Source organism: Mustela nigripes, chromosome 9 (genome assembly GCF_022355385.1).
Source record: "Mustela nigripes isolate SB6536 chromosome 9, MUSNIG.SB6536, whole genome shotgun sequence".
NCBI lineage: Eukaryota > Metazoa > Chordata > Mammalia > Carnivora > Mustelidae > Mustela > Mustela nigripes.
Window position 1 is genome coordinate 82,199,073 of NC_081565.1, and position 12,832 is coordinate 82,211,904.

The window sequence follows — 12,832 nt, forward strand, 5'->3', positions numbered from 1 at the left end:
AAGAATCATAGTCATGTGTGGTGTTTCTTTTCAACATTTTAAAAATTTAAATTCAGCTAATTAACAGATAATGTATTACTGGTTTCAGAGGTACAGGTCTGTGATTCATCAGTGTTCTAGAATAACACCCAGTGCTCATTGCATCACGTGCCCTCCTTAATGTCCATCCCCAGTGACCTCATCCCCCCCATTCACCTCCCCTCCAGCGACCCTCAGTTTGTTTCCTATGATTAAGAGTCTCTTACAGTTTTTCATTTAGAAATCATTTTTTCACTCATTCACCCATCTGCTGGTATATGATGAACTTTATAGACCATCCATCGCAAAGGATGAAATACTAGCAGAATTATTCCCTTGGGAGGTCACCACTCTAAGGCATTGAAATAAGGTGTTCCTGGTCTTTTCTCTTAAGAATGGCTTAGGAAAGAAGCAGACCCAAGCATCCTTAATGATTGTTCCATATCATGGTGTCAGGGCACCTGGGAGGTTCAGTTGGTTAAGCATCCAACTCCTGATTTTGGCTCAGGTCAGGTCACGATCTCAGGGTCATGAAATTGAGCCCCGCATCGGGCTCTGTGCTGAGTGTGAAGCCTGCTTGGGATTCTCTCTCTCTCCTACTCTGCCTTTCCCAACTCTAACTGGAAAAAAAAAAAAAAATCATGGTAATCGTGGTGTCTTCCGTATTAAGAAATTCTGCCATGGCAGAGGAATTTTGCCTTTGGCCGTAAGAGGCTGATTCTGGAGTTGGAAGTCAGTATCTCTCATTTTTCAGCAAGAGGAAAGGATACATTGTCTTAAAGGAGTTTGTGTACCTCCTGAGTTTATTTACATATTACAGTGTGGGTTAGGGAACAAAGACGGATTAGAAATGGGCAAGGGATGTATGAAAGCAAGCTTGGCCCAGCGGGTAAACATTCTCTGGTAGTATAACATGGTGTAATGCTTCAGGTGTGTAATATAACACTTTTTCACATGTCAGACTGAGCCCCGAATTGTCTTCAGGATTTAAGGATATAATCCAGAGCATAGCCAGTGACCTGCAGACCATTTCCAGAATTTTGCTGAAAGTTTCTAGAAAGTTCCATTCAAAGACCTATGACTCATTTGTTCCCAAAGCAGGAAACTGCTTTGGCACACATTCTCCTGTGTGTCCATGTTGATGAGAATTTCCCAAATCAGTCCCTTTGGATCAGAGCTTTTTAGCACTTGGCCCCCGAGCTTTTAAATCTCAGTGGTTTCTTGATGTATGGGTTCGACCTTTATAGTCATGATGTAGCTGACAAGTGGGAAATCAGTGGAACTATCCTATTATTAGAGCTAATATAGCTTATTTATTACATATGGAATCCGTAGATTGATACACTAAGAAGGATATAGTTTTTTAAAAAGATAAGCTGAATTCAAACTCTAGCCCATTTATGGCTACATGTGACCTTTGAAAAATTCCTCAGCCTTTCAATGCCTTCTCTCAACCTTTCCTCAACTGTAAAAATGTGGTAACAATATCTACATCTTAGGATTGTTATAAGGATGAACCGAGAGACCATAAAACGCTATGAAAGCGTTTTATGTGGCAAATGTGTATGTCCTTCTCTCTGTCTTTTATAACCATGACCCTGTGGATATTTGGGGGAAGTAAGAATGCATCCTCAAATCTGATAATGTTATCAGGTCTTACATAAAGGCCACAAGCTATTCATTTTACCATTTGTTTAAGAACTTGGCCACCTTTAAACCCAAATAATAAACTATTATTTTAAAACACTGAGTTCTAAAAATATTTGAGTTCTGTTTTTAGAATTTTAGCAGAAGGATATACTGTTTGCAATCTAATTTTCCTGAAAAATCGAAGATCTAAATACTTACAATGTTGACAAGCATAACAAAATATGAGTTTTTAACGAATCAATGGGTTGCAAGTGTTTTTAATACACTTTTCTAAGAACTGCTTAAGCAAAAACTTTGTGTGTCATTGGTGGTCAAAAACCAGCCTTGTAAGTGGTGGGACCTTCTTTTGTTTGCAGACATCTAAACATATAAACATAAGTATATCTATATTACATAGAGGTAATAATTAACATTTCAGACATTTTGAAATTTAATACATTATTGCCGAATTTGTGACCTTAGCTTGTTATTTTATAAGGAACAGATTAGTTCTGTAATTATGGGTTCCTTTCTATTTGGTCATTATTTAAAATGTATGAATAGAATAAAAAATGTTATATTACACACCTGAAGCATTACACCATGTTACACTATTACACTAACTGGAATTTAAATAAAAACTTAGAAAAAATTGTAAAATATTATATTACAGGAAAGTGTTATGAAAGTTTTGAAAATTTTCATTTTTACAGTTTGAAAAATTAATTTCCAGCTGAATCTTTTGCTGAGCATTTTGTCTCTTTTTTTTTTGCCTGCTTTTTCCTAGAGACGGTAGCAATTTAGCAGTACAATTAATAACAGGGATTTTTTTTTAAAGATTTATTTACTTATTTTAGAGAGAAAAAGAGTGCACGTGTCGGGGGGAGGGTCAGAGAGAGAATCGCAAGCAGACTCCACACTGAGCAAGGAGCCTGAGGAGCACATCAGTCTCACGACCCTGAGATCATGATCTGAGCTGAAATCAGGGGTCAGACGCTTAATCAACGGAGCCACTCCGGCGCCCCACTTGACATTGGGTTTTTAATTACTGTGCAGACTTTAGTGACTAATAAGTATCAGTCCCTTGGTGGGCATTGGGTAGGAGACATAGGGAAATACTGATTTTTGGCTTCTCATCAGCAAAGATTTTTAAAAGACTTTTAAAGAGCAGCTTTAGGTTCACAGCAAAATTGAACAGAAAGTATGGAGACTTCCTGTATGCCCCCGCCCCTCAGTCCCCTGTGTACACAGCCTCCCCTGTTGTCAGCATCCACCCAAGTACCAAGTGGTAACATTGGTTACCACTGATGAACCAATAGAAGTACATCATAATTACCCAAAGTCCATGATTACATTAGAGATCGCTCTTGGGGTTGTAAATTCTGTGGGTTTGGACAAATATATAATGATATGTATCCATGATTATGATATCAACCAGACTCGTTTCTCTACCCTAAAATTCCTCTGTGCTCTCCCCGGTCATTCCTCTCTCCCCCAGGCCCTGGCAGTCACTGAAGCTTCCTCCATGCCTTTTCATGGCTTGATAGCTCATTTCTTTCTAGGGTTGAATAATACTCCATTGTCTGAACGTACTATGGCTTGTTTATCCATTCATCTGCTGAAGGATAGCTTGCTTGCTTCCATGTTTTGCCCATTAGAAATGTGCAGATTTTTATGTGGGCATAAATTTCCAGCCCTTGCCTAAATACCAAGAAGCACAATTGTTGGACGGTATGGTAAGGCCAATGATGTTTTCATTATAGCTGCAGATGCCCGTAGTGGAAAAAGTCGTGCCAATGGCTCTGATGAAGACCAAGAAGGAACCAGTGCAATTAACCAGAACGTGGCGCTGGCCATCGCCGGAAACAATTTTAATTCGAAGACAAGTGGAACCATACTTTCTTCCTTGGTATGTTGGTGCACCTTTCTCTGGTTTATTTTTTGTCCTGTGTCCCATCTTCCGATGGGCTTATTCTTATATTTACCTACTGGAACCCAGAGTTGAGCAGGCTCTCCTGCCTCTTTGGTCAGTCCTGAAAGGCATCAGCGTGGAGCCTGGGGCTGAGAAGTGAAATGGCTCAGATGAGGCAGCGTAGTCCCAGATGGTCCCGGATGCAGCAGCAGGTCCACGAATCAAATCCAGGCAGTCTCAGCGGTGCCTGAGTTCAAGGTTCAGACACCAGAAAGAGGCGAACTTGGGCTATCTGGGGTCAGCACAAAGTGGTATTTATTCTATGTTTATCATTACACTGTGTTTGCCTCCCAAAAAATGATTGAAGGAGCCAGTTTCTTGGGGGTGAGTATTTCTTTGACAAAAGACTTCAGCTTTTCTGGGTCCCCAGGGAGCCCAAACAGAGTTGGATAGCTCTAGGCTTTTGCACAGACTCTGGCTTAAAGAGCACCATCTCCAGAAGCACAGGGTCTGATTTCCTTGAGGTGGCAACTCTGTTCCTTGGGGAGCCTTGACTCCCTTTGGGAGATGGTGACGGTGCCTCCCCATCCAGCTTAATTTAACTTTGCGTCTCAGCTTAGGGTGTACATCCACAGAGAACTCCCTCGGTTCTCTCCTGGGAAGGCAGCATCTAGACCTCAGTGGCTTCTCTGCTGGATGGCTTTCCTCTCTTCCCTCCAGCACTAAGCAAACCCCTGACGCCCACCAGGACACCCCCAGGAGGGCTGGAAGGCAAGGATGTAAGAAAGAGAAAAGACATTTGAGAGTTGACCTCCCTCATTGTTGGGGAAATGCTGTGTTTCATGACTTCCTTCACCTTAGTAATGTGCGTCTTACCCAAGTTAGTTGCCCAAGGGAGTCCGTGCCTTTTACATTATTATTTGGCTTGAAGGGGACATCCTCAGATGCCCAGAGTTCACAGCTAGAAGATCTTCCCTGGGAAGTTATCACTAAGGTTTTCTGGTTTTTTTTTTTTTTTTAAAGATTTTATTTATTTATTTATTTGACAGAGAGATCACAAGTAGGCAGTGAGTCAGGCAGGAGCAGGCTCCCCGCTGAGCAGAGAGCCTGATGCGGGGCTCGATTCCAGGACCCTGGGATCATGACCTGAGCTGAAGGCAGAGGCTTTAACCCACTGAGCCACCACCCAGGCACCCCTATCACTAAGGTTTTCGTAGCTTCTTGTCACCATACTCAGGAAAACTCAGCTAATTTCAGAAGCTCTACCATTCGCATCCCAAACCAACATTTCTCACACATACTCACAAACAGGGGGTTTCACATTCCATTGGGTGTTGGTACACGGCCTTGTGAACCAAAGATGTGGTACACTGGTCTTTGTCTTCATTGGATGAGAAACGAAAGCGCGCTCAGGACTCGAAATCGAACCCTTGGGACTGGGGTCTTTAAGCAAATAGCCTGAGCCCCCAACCCCCAACCCCCAGGACAACATAAATTGTCCCGGAAGTCCCAGCATCGAGGACTGCACTAAATTAGGGATTTGATTTCTTTGCCGAGCACTTGGTGACCCTCGTATTATCCTCCGGACTCCGACAAAGAAGTTAATTCCTGCACAGTTAGGAGGTTTCTGGATCCTGGCTAGTCTTGTTTTCTTCCCTAAGTTCAGCCCTCCGGTGTCCAGCTGGAAGGAGAAATACTTGGAATCTTAGCAGTTTGGAAGCCTCCTTTTTATCAGTGAGACTGGGGAGCCCTGGTCAAGGCAGGACAGACCACCAGACCACGCTGCTCCGGAGATGGAGGGAGCCCACGAGATGTGCCCGAAAGCCTGGCTCAGACACTGCCAAGCCCCTCAGCTCAGGGATTGCAGCTTCATAGCCCAGGAAAGGCCGGATTCCTAGAAACAGTTCCTCAGCCAGGAGCAAAGGGCAGTGCCTGTGTTCTAAGAACGTAGCATCCCCGAAGCCTTTGGGGTTCCCGTCACTCACTCCTTCCCCTGCATCCACCTCGCCCTCTGCCTCCCTGCAGCCCTACAAGCAGTACAACGTGCTGAATGCCGACACCACCCGCAACCTCATGATCTGTTTCCTCTGGATCATGAAGAACGCCGACCAGAGCCTCATCAGGAAGTGGATCGCCGACCTGCCGTCCATGCAGCTCAATAGGATCCTGGATCTCCTTTTCATCTGTGTCTCGTGTTTCGAGTACAAGGTGAGCATGAGGTGGCTCAGCCTTACAGCAGCTCTTAGCTCCCATGTTCAGATCAATGTCATTACTATGGTTCCCCTTGGCTTGGGGGACAATGGAGGCATCATCTATTGGTCTCACTTCTGTACTAAAACCCATAACCTCTTTGCAGTCTAGATACGACCATTTTTCAGGGAAAGGATCTCTGCCTTCTGCAGAGAGAACCCCATTCTCATTTGCAGGATTTGAGCCACGGGACCCCCCTGAGCAGCCTCTCCGTGGGGGCACGTGTCCAAAACGGCAGCCGTTCGCCGCAGAGTATGTTGTGTTTTGAGGATTCTTCCCACGGACAGAGATCTCACCACACTAAACATCCTTCTGCCTCTGTCCTGTCCAGGGAAAACAGAGTTCTGACAAAGTCAGTACCCAAGTCCTGCAGAAGTCAAGGGACGTCAAGGCCAGGCTGGAAGAGGCTTTGCTCCGCGGGGAAGGGGCCCGTGGGGAGATGATGCGGCGCTGCCGGGCTCCCGGTACGTAGGCCTTGCCCTTCCTTGCTTCTCGTCTGCGGGTTTTACCCCCTTGGTGAAGGGAAACATCCTTAAATGCGAGCAGACCTACTCGCTTTCCTAAGCTGTCAGGGTAATGAAGGCAAACCGGTTCCCGGATTCTGTGCCTGCTCTGTGCTTGCAAGGGAAGGCGGCTATCCGGAGGTCACAGGAACCCCAGAAATGTCCCCACGTGCATCTTCTGTTCAAGACTTGTCCATGGTACAGTTCACCTCCAAGGACATGAGTCACAGGATAGATGGAATGTGGTCGCCCTCAAGGTCAAAGCCTCTCCCAGGGCGTTTGACTCATTTTTGTGAAGCATGGCCAAGACACTGGATAATACTGATTCCAAAATCGACTCCCCAGATCGTTCAGGGTATTTCTAGAACACAACCGACCCCCCCCCCATCCCAGCCACAGGGGTGTCCGGGTGTTCCAGGCTCACCAGGAATGATCTCATCTAGGTTGAACTCGCTGCTGTATGGCAGAGAGAGGTGGTCAGGCATGCTCCGTCTTGGTCACCCTGCTCCAAGTTACACAGGGTGACAGCTCGTCCATGTCATGGGACACAGTGGCCAGGAACTTGGGAGAAGCTCAGCTCTTACAGTGCTGGGGAGGGGGCACCCTCCCCACACTCTCCTCTTCAGTAATTCACTGAGAACCCCAATTTCACTGGGACCCCCTGTTCAGGGCACGTATGCTCACCCCCTCTCCAGAAAGGCAAGGGTTCTAAAACGGTAGGCTGTCCGTCAAAGTGCAGGCGGCCGGGTCCCAGGCAGCCCTGTCTCCCTGCCCCAGCGCCACCGCCCCCCACCCAGCGTCCAGCACGGGCTCTAATTAGCCAGAGGCACAGTGCTGAGTCCTCTCTGCCCTAGCGGGTTACGGAACTTCTGGTTATCTTGGAGGGTTTCATGCTAATCACATTCCTCTCGTGCATTTCTTAACTCCTAGGGAATGACCGATTTCCAGGCCTCAATGAAAATTTGAGATGGAGGAAGGAGCAGACACATTGGCGGCAAGCTAATGAGAAACAAGATAAGTGCGTCACTCAGCAGCTTTGTGCTACTTTTACCTAAAATCTAAAACCCTTTTTCCCAGGCTACTTGTATTACCAAAACAACTGTATCCTTCCAAGGGGAAGGAAGGGAAACATCGTTACCTGTGTAAATTCGCTCTGTCTGGGCACCCAGGAAGATCGAAGGTATAAGGAGCTATGATTCACAGCTCTGAAAGCTTGACCGCACTGCTAAGCAGTTAAAGAAAACGAGTGTTTAGCAATGTCAGGTAGCCTTACCGGAGCTGCTGGAGGGGACAGGGACAGGACAGGGGACCCGAGACCACATAGTTCAAATTCATAGTGTGCAAAATGTGTAGTCACACATATTTACATCAGTATCGCTCAATATTTTAAAAATGGAAACATTCTAAATGCTCGAGAATAGGGAACTTTGTAGAGAAATATTAGGTTGGTATTAAAATTGCATGACGTAGGACATGCTTATGATGTAAGGTTGGAAAAATAGGACAGACACTTGATTTTGGAATAGAATCTTAAATCCTCAGCTGCTTAGGGTAAATACACTTTAAGACTGGCAGGAAATTTACCAAAATATTAACAGCGGTTTTCCTTGGGTTCTTCTCTCTGGACATTTAGGTTATTGATGTTTTCTTCTTTATACTTTGCTGTATCTCCTACAATGGGTGTGTGTATGATTCTCTCTCTATACACACACATGCACTATATATAACATAGACATAAGATAATGTATGCTATTATCAGCAAAAAATATAAAAAATGAAAGAAACCCTGCTGCTTGGATTGCAATGTCTAAGATAAACATGTGTAAGAATTTGAATATGTAAGACGTGCCATTAAGTATGTTGAAGAGAGCTCACCTGTGCTGTTCCTCTTTGCAGCAGGTGTGAATCTCAGGGTTCACTGAGCAGAACATTACATGGTTCAAGGCCCCGCCCCACACACTTGACACACAAAGAACCACTTAGGGGGTTGGGCTGTTTACTTGCTGAGATTAGGAGGGGAGCCAGGTCCTGTTTGACCCGGGCTGCATAAACTGAGGTTTGGGGAAACTTTTCCCTTTTGCTTGCAGAAATAACACCACACAGGGGCGCCTGGGTGGCTCAGTGGGTTAAAGCCTCTGCCTTCAGCTCAGGTCATGATCCCAGAGTCCTGGGATCAGGCTCTCTGCTCCTCAGGGAACCTGCTTCCTCTTCTCTCTCTCTCTCTCTGCCTGCCTCTCTGTCTACTTGTGATCTCTGTCTGTCAAATAAAGAAATTTAAAAAAAAAAATCTTAAAAAAAAGAAAGAAAGAAAGAACACCACACTGAGTCTTTCTGTGTAGTACTTCCCAGCACTCCCCAGTCGGGCTGATGTGGGTTTTGGGGTTTTTTTGTTTGTTTGCTTTTGTTTGTTTTTCTTTTTCGAGAGAACCATAGTGAGAGTTAGCTATTTGAAAAACTTTTTGTAATTATAATAGTGGGGTCTTTTACCTTTTTCTTTCAGATCATTTTTTAATTATTTTGGGTCTGTTTCTTCTAGAGCAGTCATGTTCAACAGGACTATAGGTTAGAATCAACCAGGAGAGATTTTAAAGCTGCCCGGGTCCAGATGGACCCCAGAACAATGTATTCAGAACCTCCCACAGTAGGACCCAGACGTCAGTGTTCGGTAAAACTCTCGAGGTGATTCTGCTGTCCGGTCCAATTTTAGAACCAGCGTCTTAAAGGACTGGGTGGTAGGCGTTCTAAAAACTAGATAAGTGGCAATGAGAGTTGCAAGAAAATACAAATGTGCTTAATACCACTGAACAGTACACTTTAAAATGATTCAGATGGGAAATTTTATGTTATGTGTATTTTACCACAAATTGAAAAACTTTGACAACAAAAATGAAAACCAGATCTAGGTCTGCTTTGTCCCATAGAGTAGCCTCATTAGTGCTACAAGTAAAACATACAGGCAAGATTTTGATGATTTAGCACCAGTGAAGGAATGGAAAAGGTCTCATTAGTAATTTTCATAGTGATTACACATGGACAATTCTTTTTCTGTATTGGGTCAAAAAAATTCTTCTGTTACTTTCACATGGGTTTTTTTTTTTTTTTTTTTTTTTTTTTGCTTTCTTTACTGTGGCTTCGGCAAAATGGAGAACGACATTTGTTTTCTTCATTACATTTCTGTCGCATCGCCCTGCTCAAAACCTAAATCTACCAATACCTTTTTTAAAAATAGCTTCTATATTTCACTTTTTTATGCAAATATTATCACTTGCAGAATGAAATACAATGTAGAGCCCCTTGGGACCCAAGACCCTGTCCTAAGCTTAAAAATTTTAAAGATGTTATTTGTGTATTTGTTAAAGAAAGAGAGCACAAGCAGGTGGAGAGGGAGAAGCAGGCTCCCTTCCAAGCAGGGAGCCTGATGCGGGACTCAATCCCAGGACCCCGAAATCATGCCCTGAGCCAAAGGCAGACACTTAACCGACTGAGCCCCTAAGGCGCCCTGGCTTGAAAACATTTAAAACACAAGGAAATACTTATTCTGAGCCCTCAGCAGGGAGTAAGCAGTGGCAGAGCTCCCACAGTTGGGTGAAGGGGACTCAGGAACAACGAGGTGCTGGTCCTGGTCAAGACTTGTGGGCTCACACATCCTGACGCCCCAAGCCCTGGGGTGACATTTTAGCCTCTGGGGCGTCTTGGGGAAATGACATCTTCACACTTCCCTTTTCTGGCCACTAAATGTAGATGTTACAAGATATCCCTTTCCAGCATCACTTAGATTTTATAGGAATCATTGAACAGTGCCTGAAATGTTCTGGTTCCTCAAGACGGAAACCTCGAGGAAAAGCAGCGCCAGGCAATGTCCTGTTCCCTACCCTTCCCTCGTGGGCGGTAACACCCACCGGGATGTCAGATGAACCTGTTGTCCCGCAGGAGTACCACCTTGCTGCCACTGGGGGAAAAGTCTAGACAAAAGGTCTACACTTGACCAAGCAACCCCCCAAGGTGGTCTTTGGGACATCAAGAGCCTAACTCTTGCCTGCCCCAGTTCAGAAGCACCAGCTTTCCTCATCCAGCACCGTTGCTGTCTGCAGAGCTCAGATCACACCCTGCCCCACTCCCTCTGGCCTGTGCCACAGGCTTCCCTTGACTCCGATCTAGAGCTGGTTCTCATGCAAGAAACCCAGGAATGGCCCGAGGCTTCACCAGCATCGGATTGACTCGCCTGGTGGCTAGTAGCCACCAGTAATTGCTTTTTCTCCCCATTTTGCTGTTTCTCTGACTGTCATCATTATTCATAGTAGTAGGGCTGCAGATAATCTGGAGACTTGACCTAAAAAATGGTTTTCACCAGGCAGTGGTCGCAGAAAGCGCCCTGCACTCTCTGGTGCCCTGTGGCCACCTCCTCTGTTTTCATTTCACGATGGGCTATTCAGAATATTTCTTTACACCTTGGTGCACAGATTGCCATCACTGGAACTCAGCCGGCTTTGATAGGCTCTTCAATTTGACCTTTTTTTTTTTTTTTTTCTTAGAACAAAGGCAGAGTTAGATCAAGAAGCCCTGATCAGTGGCAATCTGGCTACAGAGGCAAACTTAATCATCCTGGATATGCAGGAGAACATTATCCAGGTGAGGACAACACACACCTGATCTGTTCGACATGTTTACTGGAATTTAATAAGGATCTCTTTATAGGTAACTGGGAGAGAAATGTGATCCCCAAATGCCTTTTTTTTTTTTTTAACCATTTACAATACTGTTCACCTTACAAATTCCAGAGATAATCAACGTTCTTCTGGCTTCTTTGACTCACTGCTCCCTTGGGTATTGACAAGGTGATCCTATACTTAAATATGCCAAGTGTGTACCAAGCGTATAATACAGATGGGGGCTTGTAGCTGATGATCTAGAATAGGGATGAGAGCTAAGGTGGTTTGGGACAACCCCAGTTGAATTAAGGTTGACATCTCGTATGGGAGCTAAGATTATGACTGGACCAGGTGGCAGAGGTGCTGGGTCTGAATAATGAGGTCTACTTTGGACCCCAACTGGGGAAGGAAAATCACTTGTACCATGACTTTGCCATCCCCACTGCAGAAAAGCATAGTGCCACTATGAATGTTGCAGTAAGACAATTTTATCTGCTAAGTGAGTGTTTCCAAAAATTCCCAAGAAGTCTAGGGGATAATGGGGTATTGGTGAACTTGAGAAATGAGTCCCACCATGTTTCCAGTGAGAAATCATTTATTCGGGTGGATCCAGTGATGCTTTGGGGAACTAGAAAAAGAAATATTGTTGAAACCCAGGGAAACCTTAGTTATCCTACTTTTAAGTAGTTTAAAATCAAAGTAATTGTTACAGAAACAGAAAGACAAAAAGTATGTGATGTCTTTGATATCTTAAACACTTGGCCTCATATTGATAATATCTCTATCCATCGCTGCTCTGATTGCTATACACTTACCAGTCCTCACAGTGATTTTTTCTTTTTCCCAAAGAAATGGCATTTACCTGTCATTACCTTCAGTGGGATTAGTCTCACTGTTCTATTTGGAAACACTGCTGCCATCAAGCAGCCCCTTTTGTACTGGGAAGCCCACAGTTGTGCTTTGAAGCCCACAAGGAAAGCTGTGCCTTCTATATAAAGGAAGAACATTCCAAGAGCTGTTGTCTGGGATGGGGAGGGGGAGGTGTGCCTCATAACTTAGTGTAGCAGCCCGGAACTGGGCATAAATCCCAAATCATTTGGGAGTTTTAGAGTAAAGTCATTTGGATATAGGTCCTCAGCTGTCATGGTAATGGATGATGTGTGTGGTGGCCAAACCCTGAAGATCTTAGACTCAGAGAGATGGGATGTCAGCATCGCTGTGCTAATTGTCAAGAGGGCTGATTTGTGTCTTCACCCCACCACTCCCTGGCATGGCACAGGGATTCAGTGATGCTGTTCTTCTGTTTCCCCCAGGCAAGCTCGGCTCTAGACTGTAAAGACAGCCTGTTGGGAGGTGTTCTCAGGGTGCTGGTGAATTCTCTGAGCTGCGATCAGAGCACCACCTACCTGACTCACTGCTTTGCGACACTCCGGGCTCTCATTGCCAAGGTAAACACGGGATGCTTGTTTTCTTATTCCTAATTAAGAGCTGAGAGTTTCACCTGGTTTCACACATTCTCCTCTCAGGGGTCCCCAAACCCACACAGCATGGTATTAAGTGACATCAAGGTAAAGGTTTTAAGTCTCTCTGAGAATAAAGCGAATGCCCTGATTTTTTGAGAAGTCACCAGGAGAGAGTCAGTGGGTCTCCCGCTTAAAATGTGGGCAGAACTATAGGCATTTGACATGGGCACTTATCACCCTCGCCCCGCAAGGACGACAAGATGCCCTGGTTCGGATGCATCTTCTCTCTCTTTATTTCCGCAAGTCTACACACTTATATACGCTTACATGACCAATCAGCGAGCAGGGTACAGGAGCGAGCGAATCAGGCTGTGCACCTAAACGAACAACTTCGCTAGCAACCAATGC

At 44.9% G+C, this 12,832-nt stretch overlaps 1 protein-coding gene across 4 annotated transcripts in view; it reads left to right on the top strand.

Moving 5' to 3' along the window:
* Positions 1-12,832, top strand: part of DOCK8 (dedicator of cytokinesis 8) — a 201,974-nt gene that overhangs the window by 157,689 nt on the left and 31,453 nt on the right. For all 4 annotated transcript variants that reach the window (XM_059411918.1, XM_059411919.1, XM_059411921.1 and 1 more), the window contains 6 exons: positions 3,411-3,556; positions 5,585-5,767; positions 6,141-6,273; positions 7,243-7,330; positions 10,845-10,941; positions 12,275-12,409. In XM_059411918.1, the coding sequence (XP_059267901.1) occupies positions 3,411-3,556; positions 5,585-5,767; positions 6,141-6,273; positions 7,243-7,330; positions 10,845-10,941; positions 12,275-12,409 (782 nt within the window). The remainder of the gene's footprint in view (positions 1-3,410; positions 3,557-5,584; positions 5,768-6,140; positions 6,274-7,242; positions 7,331-10,844; positions 10,942-12,274; positions 12,410-12,832) is intronic.